This window comes from Orcinus orca, chromosome 4 (genome assembly GCF_937001465.1).
Source record: "Orcinus orca chromosome 4, mOrcOrc1.1, whole genome shotgun sequence".
In the NCBI taxonomy this organism is placed as follows: Eukaryota; Metazoa; Chordata; class Mammalia; order Artiodactyla; family Delphinidae; genus Orcinus; species Orcinus orca.
The window spans coordinates 26423716-26444417 of record NC_064562.1 but is presented as its reverse complement, the minus strand read 5'-3'; the positions used below and the strand labels follow the sequence as shown (position 1 = coordinate 26444417).

Genomic DNA, 20702 nt, shown 5'->3' with positions numbered 1-20702 from the left:
AATAAGTAATTTTGCCAAGACCTCATGTGTAGAAAAGACTGGAAATGTGTTATTCTTCTAATACTTCTGATAACAAACCACATTTTTACAAGATAACAAAGAATTGCGATGAATTCTGATAAAGGCCTCTGTTTTCTTAGTATTTAATAATTCATTTAAAAAAATATCAAAAGTCAACTTTAGGGCCAGCCAGAATACTTTTTTTTTTTAATTAATTAATTTATTTATTTTTGGCCACCTTGGGTCTTAGTTGCTGCGCACGGGCTTTCTCTAGTTACTGGGAGCGGTGGCTACTCTCCGTTGCCGTGCTCGGACTTCTCATTGCAGTGGCTTCTCTTGTTGTGGAGCACGGGCTCTACGTGCGCAGGCTACAGTAGTTGTGGCACGTGGGCTCAGTAGTTGTGGCATGCAGGCTCAGTAGTTGTGGTGCATGGGCTTAGTTGCTCAGTAGCATGTGGGATCTTCCCGGACCAGGGCTCGAACCCGTGTCCCCTGCATTGGCAGGTGGACTCTCAACCACTGTGCCACCAGGGAAGCCCCAACCAGAGTACTTAAATGATCATATCCATTTGATTATACTATTATCAGTGAATTACATTTTTGCAATGGAAAATAGAGACATTGTAGTGTTAATGATGTATTTGGTTTGCTTTTCAAAGTATTTCAAAGGAATTTGGGGGCTTTAGAAAATGGTGATGTTACATACGTTATTAAAAATATATGTATGTAAGCACATTTAAATAAGATTAAAATATGGATAAGGCTTAAAATAGAAAATATGCTTGAAACACTGTTAGCCACTCAAAATGAAATTATTGTGCATATAAAAAATGAGCAAAGCTTTTTGAATGACTTCTAAAAATATTAGAGCAAATGTAATCATGAAAATTTCAATTACAAAGTAAGTTTTGATAAATTTTCAAACGTGAAGCCCCTGTCAATATGTTTCTAATATATCCTCAAGATAATTAGCAGTGCAATCTTAGCATGCTAGACACAGTAGATTTCCCATAAATACATATTGAATATGAGATAAGCTTCAGAATTCTTACTGAAGGAATAGTAACAAATATTAGGAAAGGCATAGCTTTCTTTTGGCATATCAGAAAGTCTGTTGCTTATTAATACTACAGAATCTACTCATTTTAAGAATTCAATATTTAAGCTCTATAGTTTAGATGTTACTTTACTTTCAATTCCTCTGTGGGTTTATAAGGCAAGCCATATTTAAAAAAAAAAGAAAAGCAAGCCATGTTGTAGGTAGTAGCAATACTGCATAATTCTTTTTGAGTGGAATGAGAAGTATATGCAATGTATATATTTTTAAAGAAAGAAAAGCAACAGGTTTGACTTGAAACTATATTTTTCTAAAAGTGATTCTGAAGTGTTTATTTCTCTACAAAATGTACAAAATTTAATAATGGGACAAGAAAATTCATTTAGGTTAGAATACTTTTTTTGTATTCTCTCATACAAAAAATTGGATATTGAATCTTTAAACCTTAAGAAATCAAATTTAGAAGTTCAAAGGAAAGTGAATATGGGAGTCATTGTTTGCACCAAGTACCAAAAACAAATTTCTAAAATAGAACTTTCGGTAATTTGCACTGGGCTCTCACCATCTGGCCTGCCTTGCCCCCATTCCAGAGCCTGTCTGACCACATGTCTAAACCTACAGAAACTCTCCAGTCCCCCCAGCCCCATCCTGGCACACCATGGCCTCAAGGCTGGAGTAGATTTTATGGTTAACCATGTCTTTAAATGATTAGGACACCAGATGCTGTTGTACTTTAGTAAAAATAAAATTCTGGTGTCACAAAAACATGCTGGATAAATTCTAGGTTCTAAAGCATAAATTGTCATTCAGCTTCGTAGGGTGGGAAGTTGAACGGGAATCCTCCAGCAAGCACTGCTGGAACCCAGGGCAAGTCCAGCACGTTATCAAGCAATTACGAGATGAATTTTTCAAGAAAAAATATCTAAGTTTTTCCGACCGGCGACCATCTCTTTGTGCCGCGGTGGGCAGCTACAGTGGCACGGTGAACCAAAATGTCTGTGGCAAAGGCATCATCTTGCTATAGTGCACGAGCTTGTACATCTAATCTCTAATAGGAATCAGCAGGCCACGGTTGATTTATGGACAGCCTGTGTCGCCCCGCACGGTGCCAGTTCCAGGAGCCTTCGCCAATTAGCTCTATTTTCTGTTTAAGCCGTTAAAGCCACCTCCATGGAAACGCCAGGAGATGAGGCCGGGGAGGGGAGCAGACAGGTGCGCCCTCTGTTTGGAAATACACAAAGGGCCGACCCAGCAGCCTCAGTGTCCCTGGCGACTCCACGCACGCAGGGCACGCGCACTTGCCGCGGCCCCGCGGCGCAGTGGGCGGACGGCCGGGCGGGGCGGCGCGCGCAGGTTGCTGCACGTCGGCTAGCTGAGACCCTCGGCCTGCTCGCGGACGCTGTGCCCGGAAAGCTCGAAGCCGGCTCCGGGCGGCTGCGGCGGCGCCGCGCTGTAGGGACTTGTAGTCCCCGTGCCTCCCGGGCGCCTCCCCCGGGTAGGCCGGCCGCGCGTCCCCGCCCGCCGCAAGCCGACTTCCTGCCGCTGGCCAAACTACACCTCCCGCCGTCCTCTCCGCTGTCTGGCCGAAAGCGAAAACAAAATCTGGGCTGCGAGCGTGCTGCCCTCCGCTGGGCGCCCCCGCCCGCTCCCCGCCCCTCCGGCGCCCTCCTGTGAGGTGGGGAGACGAAAGGCCGCGTCTTTCTCTTTCGGCTTCCTCGGCTCCTGCTCTTGGGGCCGCAGGCCTCGCTTCACCTGAGCCGGCTCCGCGCGCGCTCGGGTGCAGGGCTTTCCTCGCCTCAGCCGGGTCGGGACAAGGAAACTTGTGCGGGCGGCGACCCCCGGGCGCAGTTGCTGAGCCGGGCGGCGAGGCCGCCGGGAAGTGACTCCTAGCTCTCGGGTTTTCGTGAATTTCTCCCCCGTTGCCCCTGGGCGCGTGGGCCCTCGGGAGGTGGCCGCGTGCGCCTGGCCATGCATTAGGCAGGGCTCCCCTATGCGCGCGGACCGCTGCCTCGGGCCGCCGCCTGCAGCCGCCGCCGCGTGCCCAGCCCGAGCCCGAGCCGCCGCCCGCCCCAGGCCGGGGCGTCGAGGAGCCGGCGGCGCGGCCATGTGGGGCTAGCCCGCGCCGCGCCGGGCCTGCAGCGCGACCGGCAACATGGAGGCGGCCGTCGGCGCCCCAGACGGCGGCGACCAGGGCGGTGCGGCGCCCCGGGAGGACGCGACGCCCATGGACGCCTATCTGCGGAAACTGGGCTTGTATCGGAAACTGGTCGCCAAGGACGGGTCGTGCCTGTTCCGGGCCGTGGCGGAGCAGGTAATGGGGCGGGGGCCGGGCGCGGGGAGGCGGCGGGGCCGGGCGCGGGGAGGCGGCGGGGCCGGGCGCGGGGAGGCGGCGGGGCCGGGCGCGGGGAGGCGGCGGGGCCGGGTGGGAAGCGGCGGGCGAGCCGGGCCGCCTACCTCCCGGGCTGCGCGTGGCCCCGGCGTCCTCACAGCGGCCCATTGTCGCGCCGGAACCGGACGCTGCTCCGGGTCTGGAAGCTCTAAATCGAAACTTAAAGACCTGTAAATTATCTGGGTGTCGTTCCTCCTGGCGAAGAGGTAATGAGTTGAGGCCAGCCCGTGAGGCCTGCGGAGAGCCTTGTACCCTTGCTTGATGGCTGGCGACAGGGCGAAATGTTCTTTTCCCCTCCTCTTGGTTTTATAAGCACAGAGTTCCCACCAGTAAGCCGAATGTTTCCTAGAGGAGGTGGTGCACCAGACTTAACTGGCGGAACATGATTTTTTTTCCTGTTGCTGGACTTTGGAACGGAGGGTAGCCAAGCCCGCCGATGTCAGCTTGAATCAGAAGGGGGAAAATGTACAGTTTGGGAAAGCCAGACTTTGGAAAAGGTAGAATGTTTGCAAAGAATTGTCTTTGAGCAGATTCCACTCTTTTTTTTAATGCTCTGCAAGGCAGTGTACGTGTACTAAAAATAATTGACTTAAAAATAAAGTCTGTTTTGGAGTTGGTAGTAGGAAGGAAGGGTATATCTGGAGTTCTTTAGGCCCTTGGCCGAATTTTTCCCCCTTAATGGTCAAAATCACTTCCTACCACAGTTCTTGGGAAGATGTTTCTGATTTTTTTTTTTGTAAGAGAGCTTATTCCCTGTTATATAATACTGTAGTTGGTAGGTATCCAGTCAGCAAAACCCATCCTGTATTGAAAAATAGCTGTTGAAATAGTTGGACAAAAGTTTCACATTACTGCCCTGGTGTGTATTTCCTACCGTTCACAGTTTGCTTTCCTTTGGCCTAAGGTCCACCCCTCCTGTCTCCTCCCCGCCTTTGGAGTTTTTCTGTTTCTCTTTCTCTCACCTTTTTTGAATGCTAAGTAGCTTTCACAATTTCTATTTGTGAGTAAATGTTTTACTTAACATCTATAGGCCAGTCTATTCTTATTTTTTTCAATATCCAAAGGCCAGCCATTTATTTTCCAAAGGCCCTCGTTTTCACATTAGTAGCATAACATCATTTTTTTTTTTTTAAACAAGAAATGGATTTAGCAAAGCTCCAAACCTTTGCATTTTGTTGCAGGCATTGTCATTCAAACATTCTTCTCAAAGCTTCCCAAATCGAGCTCTTTTTTAGTTCAATAGATGTCTCTTATTTTTAGAATTTTAGGATGTGCTAATGTTGCTTTGGGATATGTTCACACAAACACATCCCAGTCTTTACTATGAGAAGGTAAACAGTCTGTCCCATTCGTGAGTTTCCTGGATCTCCATCTGTCCTGCTTCCTCTGCCTCAGCCTCCCTGGACTCCTTAGCACCTCCAGAAGCAGAAGGAAGAGGTGGAAGTGAATTCAGTCCCTATTGATACATATTGTTAGCTTTAGCAAGAATTTGGTAAGGAAGGAGGGGGAAACAAATAGAAATAAGGGAAGTATGGTGCTTATTTGGAGTTGGATTATCTACATCCTAGTTTATGCTGAAGCAGAAAGGTGTGTCTGGTTTCAGTACTACATGCTGTAGATAATTGGCAAACTTGATTATACAGAATCTCTATTTTTAAGTAGAAAGGAACAAGAGCTAGCTGGTTACACTAAGAACTCATTGCTAACATCAGCTAACACATTTTTATTGTATCTTACTGTGACGGGATTTAAGTTAGGCATAAGGGACTATCCCTTCCAATTAGGTGATTCTGACTTTTAGTATACTGAGCTTTTAGAAAGCTTAATACTGTGACTCTTGGGGGCAGCTCAGTTCTTCAGTAGACAAGGACCAAAGGTAATAGCCTTCATGGCCAAAGGCAGTGTGTGCGTTGCAGGGGGAGGCGGAGGACAGTAACAGACAGCAGCCTCAGGCTGCCCTTTAAAAATGTGTACAGAGGATTTACTTTTTTGCCAACGATTTCTCCAATAATATCAAAATAATTATAATTTCTAACAAGGAGTCACAGTAAGTAACCTAAATGGCGGCCTTTGGCGGGGGGAATGGAGAGGGAGAGACTTGAATTAGCAGGAGTCTTTCCCTCCAAATTACCTGATTTAGATAGTCTCTTCCCTTTTTACAGTTCTGGACGTGGGCCTACAGGAGGCCTGACCTGAATCAGCTCTGTGGCCCTAGAGCTAAAAATAGGGCGCTCTTAGAGGACTTGGAGAAGCAGTGCGTCTCGGCCTTTCTCAGTGTTTATCACCGTCTGCCCTAAGTAAAGATTGGAAAGCCTCCTATTTCTAGCTTATTTTCATGTATACAATGATTTGCAAAGATATTTGTCATACCATTTGAATTCTTCCTGAGTGTCCTTGAACTTGCACAATATTACGCTTTTTAAACAGTTGTCATTTAACCTTGCTTCTCTTAACAGTGCTTGGCTTTGTAAAGCCCCGGCACCCCGCACTTGATCAGAAGTTGCTGAGAGTTTTGCTTCTGAGTAACAGGTTCAGATTTCATGTGCTAATAAAATCTTTGTTAAAAGAGGAGAAAAAACAAGAGATATGCCTGTCATTGTTTTTGGTGGAAAATAAGCTTTATTCACTTATGTCTGCCACCTGTTGCTAGGTAAATGGCTTTAAGACTAGCTCCACTTTACTAATGGCAGGAAAGCCTGATCGGATGACACTGTGGTTTACTCAGACTAATACGTTGATTCATAATAGTGTCTAGCATAGCTTCTGTGAAGGAAGTGTTGCTAAATTGTCAATTGTTGAATTGGCAAAAACATTGTGTGGTGGTTATTTTTTCTACTACTCAAATCTACTACTATTTGGGTAGTCCTTCCAGTGCTGGAAGCTTAGAATATGTAAGGATGCTTTTTTGTAGTACCCAAGACAACAATATCGGCATACTCTGTTAAGCTGAAAAACCAGCTAGTATGCTGAAGACAAATTCATTGCTCACCTCAGCTAGTGCATCTTCAGTGTGTCTCAGTGTGCAGGGACCTGCTAGCTGTCTAAACAGTTGTGCCTTTGGTTCTGTGGGTATAAATGAGCCCTGGCTGTTGCCCACAGTGACCTGTAGAATGTGCAGCTGGAGCTTCCCTTTTCCTGAATTCTCTGCTCACTCTGAACATAAGGGAGAATCACTTAATTGGAACTATAACTCTTAAAGTTACTTTATAATAATAGAAATTCTCAAGAGGCCTTGAGAGTAGTTTGAGATGTGATTATTTTATATGTCAGCTTTTTTTCTCCTACCTTGACCTTGTAGAGTACCAGGAATATCTTCGTTTGAGACACCTAGTTATAGAAAAAGAAAAAATCTCTTTTTAGCATGGTAGTTAAGCCAGAGGGTTTCAAACCAAAGCTTTAGACTTTTATAAGAGACAAAATGCCAGTAAGTTATTCTTTTGTTGAACTAGTTGTTTAACAGAAGAAAACAGAGGCTACAAAGTGGGAGGATTTGGATCATCTTTGTAGTATGACTTATTTCAGGTGGTGCTTTAAGATTTTGGGCAAAAGAGCAAGTTTCAAGGCTGTTGGGATGACAGCACACAGGGGCACGTTTGCATCCTGTGTGTTGCTCCCTGGATGTTCTTTCAAGAATCATGTAAGCCTGACAGCTAAAGGATTTAAGAATGAGTGCCTTAATTTTTCTGAAACCACGGTGGACTTAAATTTATACATAAGGCAAATAGTTCAAAATTACCGGGAAAAAGAAATTTATCTCATATGGGCATAAAGCCTCAAAGACGATTTGTGTTGAAGTTTCCTGTTTGTTCTCTTTTGCAACAAGCATAGGATGAGGCTAAGCCCTGCATTGCAGGAATTCTGTTAGCCTTGCTTTGTGAAGAGCAAAGTTACAGTAGAGGGCTGGCCAGGAGAGGAAAGTGTCTTAAGTTTGCAAAGATTTCCCCAAAGGAGTAATTTCAGTGACTTAAAGGAGAAATGGTAATAAGCTCTTTATAGAGTGACATCTGGCTTAAGTACTGCTGTTTGTATGTGTCGTGTCATCTCTCTGGTTAGTGGAAGAGGTGGGAACGAATAAAGAGCTAGAAATGATAGTAAGGGAAAGGGAGGCGGATGTCTGCTGGTTGTGAGGTTATGTTGGGTGTGAAAGAAGGCACTAGGTCGTAGCTTGAATCTTCTAACAAAGTGCTTGACAGTGTGCTGCTCTTTCCTTTGCAGGTGCTGCACTCTCAGTCTCGCCATGTTGAAGTCAGAATGGCCTGTATTCATTATCTTCGAGAGAACCGAGAGAAATTTGAAGCGGTAATTTGTAATTTTAAACATGTAATGGTGTGTTGACTTATATTTACATTTTAACCTTTAGAATGGTCTAGTGGGAATGTCAAGTGGGTTGGATCTTAATACAGGTTTTGAAAATAACCCTTATAGAAAAGAACTGCTGGGCTTCCTTGGTGACACAGTAGTTAAGAATCCGCCTGCCAAGGCAGGGGACACGGGTTCGAGCCCTGGTCTGGGAAGATCCCACATGCCGTGGAGCAACTAAGCCTGTGCACCACAACTACTGAAGCCTGCGTGCCTAGAGCCCGTGCTCCACAACAAGAAAAGCCACTGCAATGAGAAGCCCGCAAACCGCAACGAAGAGTAAGCCCCCGCTCACTACAACTAGAGAAAGCCCGCATGCAGCAACAAAGACCCAATGCAGCCAAAAATAAATAAAATAAATAAAAATTTTTTAAAAAACTGCTTTTTGGAATTCAAATCCAGTTACAGCTGTGATTTTTTTTTTTTAAGGCCATTTTGTGGTATTCATTTATTCAGACATTTAGAAAGCGTCTGTGACAGATGGGTCACTGAGCTGTGGAGGCTGGAAGGATGACTTAGGCAGGACCCTTGTGTATTAGGAGTGAGCGTTGTCTGATGTGATCAGGGAGTAAGGTCTTGTGGTTAACAGTTTTCCGTGATTGGCGACCCCATGTGAATTGTAAAAATTGCACACTTAGGGTATAAGAAATATGCTGAGCATAGCTAGAGTTGAGCCTTTGATTTTATCAGGAGGCATTTATAAATTTTTAATTTTCAGGGTTCATCATTGTGAACTACCTATCAAAGCATTGTAATTATGTAAATAATGATTAGTAGTTAATAGAATGTAGTATAGTTAATTAGTAGTTAACAGAATATCAACTTACTGTAATTTTCTCAGTAGTGTGTAGTAGGCTGTGAAATAATGCCACAGTGACCTATTTTCATTTTACATTGAAAGCCTTATAGGATTTACTAGTTATTGGTTTTATGACTAGAATTATCATCTGACAACTTTCAGTGGTATTTTCCCCCCGTTGACTGCCAGAAGAACATTGACACTTTGCATATAACTCAGTTCCAAGACTTAATAGGTAAATAGTGTTTAGATGTGTTCTTGGGTTGGAGTTCCTATTTTCAAGCAAAATTTTATTACTGGTGAGATTTTTCTGGGTGCCATGTTATAAGATGGACAGTAATATATTCCAGGAAGGAGAGGTACCTGCTTGATCAGGAGATTTGAAAACTTGTTTTATTAATAAAAAGCTGGTAGTGTGGAGGCTAGATAAGAGAGTATTATAGCAGAGAGGAGGGCAGGGGAGTGGAGTGGTCCTTGAGTATTTGAAGAAATTACAGGTGAATTAGTTATTACTGTTATTGGCTGCTGTTGACAACAGTGGAAATTGCTAACATTGGTTGAGCATTTACTGTCTGCCAGGAGGCGTTGTTTTAAGTGCTTTGCATATATTTATTTAGCTCTACCATCCGAGGTTGAAAGTTCCAAGGGGGAAAGTTTTGCTTTCCTTATAATGAATACTTCTAACAGTTTCTATCGGCCAGAATTGGAAAAGACTCTCATGGGAAGAAGGGTGTGCCTTTTTACTGACCATGGTTAGTTGGGGCCTAGATGAATACTTTCTGATTAGAAAGGAGAATCTCAGATTGGATGCAGGCTTGTGTCAGAACACGGCTTAGGTCTTTTGCAACTTTAAATGGTTCTGTGGGGTTGTTTTATTTTTTTTAAGTCTATAGATAATCAACTAATACAGAACAGTAGCCTCTGATTGGTGGGATATTTGAAATATGTGGCTATTTTATTACAAGTCTGTGTTGAACCTTAGGATACTTTTTGGAAATTTGACAGTATACAATCTATAAAGGAATTAATCTCCGTCTTAAAAAAAATCCATGGGGGGCTTCCCTAGTGGTGCAGTGGTTGAGAATCTGCCTGCCAATGCAGGGGACACAGGTTCGAGCCCTGGTCTGGGAAGATCCCACATGCAGTGGAGCAACTGGGCCCGTGAGCCACAACTACTGAGCCTGCACGTCTGGAGCCTGTGCTCTGCAACAAGAGAGGCTGCGATAGTGAGAGGCCCGTGCACAGCGATGAAGAGTGGCCCCCGCTCGCACAGAAACGAAGACACAACACAGCCAAAAATATATATATATATATACATAAATAAAAAAAGATGGTGGGGGCTGAGGAATGGAAAAATAAAATGTGGTCCATTCACACAGTGGGATATTATTTAAAAAAAAAAAAATCCATGGGCATTTAAAAGATTTTTATAGACCGGGGATGTATTTTAATGGTTTTAAGTGTATCACTTTGTTAAATTAACTGAGACTAATTTAAATAAAATTGAATTTGGTGTTTCAGATAAATGTCTTTTTAGATCTTTCAGTTAAATTAGTGGAATTGCTGTGAGAAAAGCAAAAAACATTATTATATAGCTTGAATAAACTCAATTTTTTTATATGTTAAAGTAACAATGAAGCAGGCCATATTAGAAAAATCTTGTTGATTCTTCAAAAGATCTTTAGCATTATTAGTTCCTGTCCTTGTTTTTAGTATAACTGACCTAAGAATGAATATTCATATCTATTAGTAAACTAATATTTCTTAGCTAGTGCATCTGTCTTTAATTATCTTCTAAGCATTGGCCATTACCAGGTTTGTCTTTAAGTGCTGCTTTTATCATGTAATTTCTCTGTTCACAGTGTCACCTGCTGGGACCTTGAACTGTCTTCTCCCTAAGTCTGATAGTCCTGCCTGGGCCCCAGGCCCTCTGTGAATAGGTGTGCAGTTGAGTTCCTCTCTCACTGCACTCACCCCACCGAGTGGCCCTGCTCCTGCTGGCCAGGTGGCTCCTGTCTTCCCAACACAGTGCTTGCTCTCCACCACTTCCTCATGATGCTGTCCCTGTGCCCATCCAGATCCTGTCCAGGAAATGTTTCCGGGCAGTGTTTCCTTCTTTAAATTCTTTTGTATGTTTATGATGTTTTCTTAATGATGTATGTATTTTCATAATTAGATTTTATCTGTGCATGTGTGTATATATAATATATATATTTTAGTATTACTGATGTATCCAAGGTTTGTGTAAAAATTCAGTAATTCACAGTGAAGAGATTAACTTTTGCTTCGATGTATTTGTAATAGACTTTTTTCTCTTTTTGCAGTTTATAGAAGGGTCATTTGAAGAATATTTAAAGCGTTTGGAAAATCCACAGGTATGCAGTAATCTGACATATTTCTGTTTTTTAGATGTTAAATAATGTATTCAAAATTCATTACGACAGATTAATATTACAGTGTATGGAGGGGTTTCCTTATAAACTTTTACTATCTTAGGTGCACGTTTTATGCAGCATTTAATTGGAAGACAGTTGGAGCTGTGTACTGTGCACTGTTGCCTCAATAAGGACAGTCGTGCTCTCTTTATCTGTCATAATGGCATAAAAGACCTAAAATAACAGTGCTGATGATTTCCAGGGTGCAGTGTTGGTATGTGTATGGGGCTTGGTGGACAGGGCAATATTTAATTGCTTCCCTAGGCAACTGAGAAGACAGTTTCTTTTATGGAGGTTCCATTCCCCATAAAATGGTCAGTGTGAGAAGTAGGAAGAGACTGTTGGGAGTAAAAGGACAGCACTTTCCCACCAGGTCCCATTGCCAGCACTTCCTCAGTCATTTTGAAGTTAAAAGAATTTTTCTTTTTTTTTCCTTCTGCTGTCAAAACTAATGTTCTCTGTGTAAAAATCCAAATGTTAATGGCATACCATGTAGAATGTTCCCTAATCCCCGGAGGTAATCGCTGTTAAGTTTAAAATGACATGACCAAAGGAAAAAGCTAAGAGAAGGAGTCAGAGAGGGAGGAAAGGGAATAATAACATAGGAATAGGGTGTTTGATCAATGTTTGGTGTCTCCCTTTACTTCCCTAACTCTAATTTGAGTGCTTGTTGTGGGCCAAGAATGGCCAGGCACCCGGGAGGCAGAGGTGACTGGGATTTGGATGCTGTTCTCAGGAGTTTCCCTATAGTAGGGAACATCTCATACCAGTGAGAAGGTACATGTGTCGTAAGAAGTATAGGTATGATGCTGTAGGCATTCACTTTTATTCCTGGCTGGGTAGGCAAAGCAGGAGTTTGAGAGTAAGAGGGCACTTGAACACTGAAGAGCTTCTGGATAAGAAATGCCTAGGGTGAAGGGCATTTCCAGGTAGTGAAAATTGTGCGCAAGACAGATAAAGAAAGCGGTTGGGTTTGTGTGGCGCACGGAGCACACGAAGGTGGGAGGTGGTGAGAAATGTCCGAGGGCAGGCTGCGGTGAGCTCACGGGAGAGCATCACTGCCAGCCTCGTTAGCTTGGAGCTGATAGTTGAGGCCAGCATTTCTCAAAGCATCGCCTACAGGCCATTGCATCAGGAAAAATGCAGATCCCTGGCCTCTATTCCAGACCCAAATCAAAGTCTCTGCGCCTGGGGCCTGGGAATCTGGCATTGGGAAGTTTTTCAAGTTTTTTGAGGCAGGAAGTGAGTTATGTTTTGTTCACTGCTTTGAAGTGAGAATAGTGCCTGGTGTTTTTGTTAACTGGATGGATGGATGGATGAAAGAATCTTGTGTAAAGGTAGTTTGGAGGTGGATGAGACCAGAGGCAGGAAGACTAGTTCCAGTGGTTTTGAAAAATTGTTTAATACACGGAGAAGTGGGCACACTATAGTAAGTGTAAAAAAAGGAAAATAAGCATGGTATTACTCCAGTTTTGGTGACAAATACCCTCTGAAGATCTTTTCTCTAAATCCGCTCAAGACTACATTTTTATTTCCGTGATTTTGAAACTGAGTTTTGCCCACAAAAATGGACACAAATTCATTTTCCTGAAGTTTGTAGGTTTTTTTCTCTTAGTTTATAAGCCTCTTTGAAGGCAAGAATTATATATTTTGTTGCTTTTGGACTTCCCGTGGTTACCTGTCAATTTGGGGTGCCTGATTGATTAGTCTGTGTGTGTTGAGTGCATGTTAAAGCCGTATTGCATTATATGTAACAGGTAGGAAAGATTAAACACCAGAATGTTAACAGTTCTCTCTAGGTAGTAGTACTACTGGTGATTTTTGTTTCCTTTGTAGATTATGAAGGAAACAACAAAGACCGTTCATTAATTTTTAATCAGAAAAAAAAACCCCACGGTGTCATTTTATAGTCATCTTTGTGCAGCAGTTCAGGCTCTTGGGCTATGAGGGTCCGAGAAAGGATAGCAGAGACATAGTGGGAGTGGAGAGAAGGGGACAGAGGGAGGAAATGAGGCAGTGTGAACTGAACTGAGACTGTTGTGGGGGGTTCTGCAGGAGCGGGGAGGGCAGGTCGCTGCGATTTTGCACGTGTTTGCACGTGGGACAGGTGTTTCCTTCCCAGGGTGCTGGCCAGCCAGATTTGTTACCCTTAGGGCACCCCCCCCCAATCCGGTCAAACCTCCTCCAGGTGTTTCGGGTACCAAACGGGACAGTCGTTTGTTCTTCATTATTAGCAATAAATATTTATGTCTTCCTTTGTTTCTCTTTCTCACTGATATATGGAATGTATGAAATGAAAAGAGAAATATAGTTGATGGATAAACTCCATTGCTTCATCCAATTCTCAGAGAAAGCATCTTTCTCCTTTTACTTAAAAATACCAGTGGAACATTTTGAAAAATGCCTCAGACTTTTTGCAGGAATATATTTTTGTCCGCTTTACGTAGGTGAAATTGACATACGGTAAATTTTTAAGCTTATAATTTGATGAAATTTGACAGATGCATACAGTTGTGTGACTGCCCACAGACATCGTATAGGACATTTCCATCACTCCACAAAGCTTCTCATGCCCTCCTTCTGCACTTAATCCCCCCATCCCCATATCCACTGATGTATTAAGTTTTGCCTTTTCTAGACGAAAAAAAATGGAATGATAATAGTTTATAGTCTTATATGGCTGGCTTCTTTCACTTAGCATAATGGAAACATTTTGAGATTCATCCGTGTTGTGTGTATCGGTAGTTGCTTTTTTTTTTCTTTTTTGCGGTTACGCGGGCCTCTCACTGTTGCGGCCTCTCCCGTTGCGGAGCAGAGGCTCCGGATGCGCAGGCTCAGCGGCCGTGGCTCAAGGGCCCAGCCGCTCCGCGGCATGTGGGATCTTCCTGGACCGGGGCCCGAACCTGTGTCCCCTGCATCGGCAGGTGGACTCCCAACCACTGCGCCACCAGGGAAGCCCCGGTAGTTCCTTTTTATTGCTGAGTGGTCATTCTCTGTATGGATGTACTGCAGTTTGTTTAGCAGTTTACCAGTTGATGGATATTTGAGTTCTTTCCAGTTTGTGGCTGTTATGATTAAAGCTGCTAAGAATATTTGCGTGCAAGTCTTTCTGTGGGCATGTTTTCTTTTCTCTTGGATTAATACTACTGGGAGTGGAAATGCTGGATCATATGGTAAATTTATGTTTAACTTAATGAGAAATTGCCAATCTGTTTTCCAAAGTGGCTATGCCATTTTGCTTTCTCATTAGCAATATATGAGAATTCCAATTGCTCTACATCTTCCTCAACACTCAGTATGCTCAGCCTTTTAAATTGTAGCTGTGTTGGTGGTTGTATAGTAGTATCTCATTGTGATCTTAACCTGCATTTCTCTAGTAATGTTGAGAATCTTTTCATGTGTTTATTTGCCATCCATATATCTTTGTTGGTGAAATGTCTATTCATAGATTTTGTCTTTTTTTTTATTACATTGGTTTTATTGAATTATAAGAGTACTTTATATTGAGTATAAATTCTGTACTGGATATATATTCTTCAGTATTTTCTTCCAGTTTGTATCTTATCTTTTAGTGTTCTTAATAGTGTCTTTTGAGGAACAAAAGTTTGCTTTGATGACTATTTAAGAACATTTAAATTAGTTTTTTTGATACAGTGTAGTTCTTGAGTTAAAGTAAATTTTGTAGACACGATGTGCTCTTACCCACAATGAGGAAGTAGATTAAACATCATACAGAGTGCTGAGTAAATAAAATTATGGCCTTAAGGTAGAAGATACTGATAGAACATAGATTTTTTTTTTTAATAATTAAAAATTGACCCTGGTTAGAGAAGACAAGAAGGTACAATAGACAAGAAGATAATTCATATATCACATATGATAGATGTGTGTACTTAACCAGACTACAACAGAATTTATTCTGAAGATTAAATATTTATAAAATGATACATTATTTGAGAGGGGGTATTGTGTTGACACTAGTAGAATCGTTTTCCATTTCCTAAATTGGATATGTGGATTCTGCATAAAGTGGATATAGCTTGTGTTTGTGATCTAAGCAGGCTGGTTTCAGGGAAGGGTTTCCTCTATACCAGAGGGTATCTTTTGTAGCAGTCGATGAGAAGCTGGGATTGTTAGGCAGAGGCCTATTTTAAGAGTCTGTTTCAATATATGGCACCCATTGCATTTCGAAAAACAGAGCCAACTTTTGCGAACTATTAAAGTGCAGTCTTTGGGGGGAAAGATGATCCTTTTCTGAGAGATCAAACCATCCTCTTAAAATCTTTCCGTATCTCAAATTTGTTTTCTTTGAAGGAGAAAGTAGCAGCATTCATTTACCATAGCTCATTATTTTCAGTAACTCTTGGTATTAAGTCTTCACTAATTTCACAAGTAGTTTAGGAATACATTCTCATGGTGGAAGATTTAATACAGAATGAAGAGTGAAAATCTTTACATTTCCCTCATCTTGAACTTCCTGTCTCCGCTGTCAACTTAGGATATATCCTTCCAGACCTCTTTCTATGAATATATGTATTTTTTGTTTTGCACAATAGGATTATTTCACCAACTTACTTTTTACACATAATAGTCTGAGTGATCTTTCCAAGGCAGTTCATCATTCTTTTTGATGATTGCATGATGTTTCCATATATAGTTTGGATGAACCGTAAAATTATTTAATTATTGCTTATCTATTAGTGGAATCTTGGGGCTATCTTTAAAAAATTTTTTTAAACTATTACAAATAGCTATAGTGGACATCCTTGTTTATATACACTTTTGTGGACATATGAAATATTTGTTTAGGATAGTTTTTTTTTTTTTTTTTTTTTCTTTTTGACTGCACTGTACAGCATGCAGGATCTTAGTTCCCTGGCCAGGGATCGAACCTGTGCCCCCTGCAGTGGAAGCACAGAGTCTTAACCACTGGACCGCCAGGGAACTCCCTAGGATAGATTTATACAAGTTGAATTGCTGGGTCAAAGAGTATATGGATATTTAAATTTTTGATCTATACTGGCCCTTTCCTTCTGAAAAGCTTAAGGACTTAAAAGAGACTCCTTTAGTACTAGAACTTCTACCACATGTTAAAGTGATTGCTGGGGCACTGCTTTCTTTGTACCTTCAATCATCCTGAATAGAAAGGACCTGCCCCTTTTCATCCTTCCTGATTCTTGAGTTCTGCTTTGAGTCCACATCCCGTTTTCTGGGCACGTATCATGTGCTAGGCTCTGTTCTGGGTGCTAGGTTGGAGGGCAGAGTCTTTGCCTTAACAAGTTCTCAACTTAGAGATACTACTCCGTCATCTTGCCACATCAATAGGAACTCTTATTCTAGTTCTGTTACTAAGGATTTTTGTGACAGAAACTTGAGCTGCTTTTTAGTATATGTTATAGCCTGTTTTATAGAAATGTTTTTATAGTATTCATAATACTAACAATATTAATGAGCTTTTCTAGCTAATTAGATATGTCATATAAAGATGTGTATTAAGGTATTGTAAAAAGTAGGAGACATTTATGTGCCAACTTTTTCGTTCAATACAGGAATGGGTTGGACAAGTGGAAATAAGTGCCCTTTCTCTTATGTACAGGTGAGCACTGTAATAATGTAGGTAAACAAAAATAAAGTCAGTGGGAAATTAACATGTTCCATTGTAGTCAAGTTGTTAAAATAGCAAAGCAGTTTTATGCCTTGGTTGTAAAAGCATCTTTTCTAATGTTCTGCTTTTTTAATTGCATCAGTTAGATTTTGACATTTAGGTATCAATGTATAGAGATTTTAATTTTCCAAATATTTTTGGAATGGAATATAAAAATTTTTCCAGGCCTATAAACTATATCACTTACCATCAGCCTTCTAGAGAAATGATGTCCTACTCTGAAGCCTGGTAGCATTGAATGGCCACTAGAACAAAGGCAAAATGCTATATTGTCAATTTTACAACTTTTGCCCATTAGCGGAGCAGGTGAATGCTATTTTTTCTTTTTGAAATGTCCTTGTAAATATCATCTTCACAATTCCTCTGGTTTTGAGGTCTACTTTTAGAATTATATCTGAAGTTACATGTATGCAAATTACATTTAAAATTTAATTTTTTTTACGAGGATACTTTTATATAAGTATGTTACAGCTTAGTTATTCCATTACTATCTTTTGTTCACTGCTCTATTTCCAGTGCCTAGAATATTGCTTGGTGTATACTGGGCTCTTGAGTGAATGAATGAATGAGTGATTAAATCTCAATTCATGAAATGTATTTCATCAGAAGTAATTTCTACATGTTATTTTCAGGAAAGATTTTATAATTTACCGGGAACCAAATGTTTCTCCTTCACAAGTAACTGAAAATAATTTTCCTGAAAAGGTAAGAATTTTTCTAAGTGTTTCTAAAGGATTTAAGTAAAAGAACCACTCAGTTGCCATCTTGACTGCCTAAGCTATAATTTTTAAGTGACTTTTTGAGTTTTTTTAAGTTCCTATTAATCATCCATGAGTTACATTATTTTGTATTTGTTTTTTCCCACAAATCACTATGTTGAACTCTATCATAACATTTTACTAGAGAAAAAAAATTGAGATATTAGTGTATGTGATTAATTAGACTATTACTGTTTTACATCAATATAAACATTAAATAGAAAAACAACTTGTGAAAATGGGTTCTGCGATTGCATCCACAAATACTTTGGTACTTGTGATGTATTTCCCATTGTAAAGATAATTTACTGGCTAAGGTGCTATTATTTAGTCACAAAGCAGAAACAACTGAAAAATGATGTGAAGCCTAGAAAGGGGACAAAAACATGATTCATTATTAGAGAACTTTGTTTTGGTATCATCCAGGCCAAGTTGAAGTGTCTTATCACCATGCAAATGGTGGTAAGGGGGCAGGGAACTGAGTGAAATAGACTTTATAAGGACTTACAGGTTTCCAAGGTGCTTGGCTCTGGATCTGGCCTTTCCAGTATAATTTTTGGAATATGACGTAATCTAAGCAAAATCAGTGTGTATTTTTCTTAGCATAAGTGATTGACTTATGCTAATACACATAAGGTAATACACATAAGACTTACCTATACACGTACAATACACATAAGTGATTGACTATTTAGAAGGTACGTAAAACTGTAAAGCAGAAAAAATTTACCTTTGATTCTGCTTCTTAGAGGTAAGCATTATTTAAAGTAAGGTTTTAGAATATTTTCTTACAGTCTTTCAACCCTCATCTTTAGGTAGTTGAAATCAACGTTGTTTTCATATATTGTGTGTGATTTTTGTGATCCCATAAGCATTTCCCCAAGTCATTAGGAACTTTTGATTCATTGGCTGTGTAACATTTCAGCATATGGATGTACCATAGTTGACCACATTGGAGCTTTAGGTTACTTCTAAAATATTCACTTCCTACTAGGAAATTTATTTACTAGTAATTCAGAGATATTAGAGATGTAAGTTGCTATGTAAATGTCATATATGAAGGGCTGAAAAGTGTATTTTATTTTTCCCTTTCAGGTATTACTGTGTTTTTCAAATGGCAATCATTATGATATTGTCTATCCCATAAAGTATAAAGAGAGCTCTGCTGTGTGTCAGTGTAAGTAATCACCCTTGTGCTTATATAGGAAATTTTCTTCCTAAGCATTATAGTCTTAGTGCAAACAAGTCAGGGCAAATGCACTGTTTTGTTGTAAAAATATATTTCTGAGATCCTTAGGTTACCAAAAATGTTAATACTATAATAAAAACTTATTTCAGTAGGAAAAAAAAGGCACTAGTATAGATTAGAGTTTGGCTTGTAAATACAAAGTTATTTTTTCTTGCAGTAATTAATTTCAGTAATAATGATCTGTATGTGTTTTTAAAGCTGTTAGTGTATAGCTTGAAAATCTAAATGACAGAGGAAATCAAGTATTTGATCGTATTTGGCTCTAGACCTGGGTTTCTTGACCTTGGCACTCTTAATATTTTGGGCCGGATAATTCTTTGTTTTGGGGGTTGTTTTGTGCATTGTAGGATGTTTAGTAGTATCTACTCTGTAGATGCCAGTAGCGCGCTCTCTCCCATGTGACAACCAAAAATGTCTCTGGATTTTGCCAAGTATTTCCTGGGAGGATAAAATACCCCTTCCTTCCCCAGTTGAGCATTACTGCTGTGGTAGCTCCTTCCTGCCTTCTTACTTTATCTCCTTTATCATCTATTATGACAAAGTGCACATGACTCATACAAAGCCGTGGTGCTGGGCATGTGATGGGCGTTTTTCCTCTGTTCTTTAGCTGGGGGTGACCAGTAAAGACATGTGTAATGTAAAATTTTAAATTGATCTATTTGAGATATGGGAGTCTAGCTGTCTGTATCCTGGGCTGTGTCCTCCACCTGTCCCAGCTAGTCAAAATCTGGACATTTCAGCTTTGGGAAGGACAGCTCATGGTGCCTACCTTTCCTGTACTTCTCAGAACCTGTGGTTCAGATGATATTGGGATGGATGCAAGGTGGTCTGTGAGAAAGGGGGTCTCTTGGGGACTCATTTAGGGGGATGGGCACCATTGTCGATGAATTCTTCGTGGACTTGTTTGGGTAAGGTTCAAAGTGAGAATCCTGAACTCCCATGTGTAGGTTTTGAATGTTTGGGAATATATATTTCTGTGTTTTCTGGAATTTGTTTTTTTTTCTTCTTTTTTTAAAGCAAAGAAGTTGTCTAAATATGCTTCAGTGGCTGCTGAGAATAAATTTTACAATGGTTTCTCTTTAGTCCATTATGAAAAGTTATCTTCTTTCTAGCAATCTTAATGTTCCTTACGTTTTCCATCCAAGCCTCTTCAGGTTGGGCAGGTTGTGTGACATCTCTAGTTCTCAGTTTCTTCATGTGTACAGTTAGAATAAGAACATTTCACTGTGCTGGCATTAAATATGAAGGTGGTATGTAAAGGCTTAGCACAGTGTGTGGGATGTAGTCATTGCTCACTGTGCATGTTTAATTTTATCATACTTGGTTCAAAGTTGTGATACCTTTTTGTGTTATTGTTAGTTTTAAAAATGTCAGTATATTATATAATGATTTTTGAACTAATTAACTGCAAAGACAGAAACCTAGTTCCTCTTTATCTAGGTAACTTTCTGATTAAATTGTGTTATTGCTCATAAGGTGTTACAGGTGTTTAGTTAGGATTTGGAAGCCCGGGCAATCTCAATGTTCTGTTAAAACGTAAAGTGAGTTAATATTGTGTAACATCTCTCTTTTGTTAATTCAGCTCTGCTCTATGAATTGTTGTATGAGAAGGTATTTAAAACTGATGTTAGTAAAATCTTGATGGGACTAGACACCTCTGAAGTAGCTGATGAAAACAACAGTGAAATATCAGATTCAGAGGATGACAGTTGCAAGTAAGTGAATTTCAGTCCTAAAATATCTTTGTAGTGCCATACAAAGAAACAGTTCAGTAAATGCTTCTGCATGGAGTAGCCTCACATATTGAGGTATTATGGTATTCCTGAAATACAGCAATACAATTTCTTTTTTCCTGCCACTAATTTTATCTCATTTCTATTATAGGACCGTTTCTTTTGAAAGTTGATTTTGTTTGTTTCTTTGTTTGTTTTTGCTAAGCATCTATTTCTGTGTAATCGTGATGCACATATCTCTGAAATAGATTTGGTCCT

The 20702-nt window shown here is 40.6% G+C and overlaps 1 protein-coding gene across 3 annotated transcripts in view; it reads left to right on the top strand.

The window, feature by feature from the left end:
• Window positions 1–3209: 3209 nt before the first annotated feature.
• Window positions 3210–20702, top strand: part of OTUD4 (OTU deubiquitinase 4) — a 41608-nt gene continuing 24115 nt past the window's right edge. For 2 of the 3 annotated variants that reach the window (XM_033402685.2, XM_033402667.2), the window contains exons 1-7: window positions 3210–3368; window positions 7662–7772; window positions 10929–10979; window positions 16589–16635; window positions 17337–17409; window positions 18558–18639; window positions 20294–20426. In XM_033402685.2, coding sequence (XP_033258576.2) covers window positions 3210–3368; window positions 7662–7772; window positions 10929–10979; window positions 16589–16635; window positions 17337–17409; window positions 18558–18639; window positions 20294–20426 — 656 coding nt within the window. The remainder of the gene's footprint in view (window positions 3369–7661; window positions 7773–10928; window positions 10980–16588; window positions 16636–17336; window positions 17410–18557; window positions 18640–20293; window positions 20427–20702) is intronic. The other variant, XM_033402676.2, reaches the window with a different exon arrangement.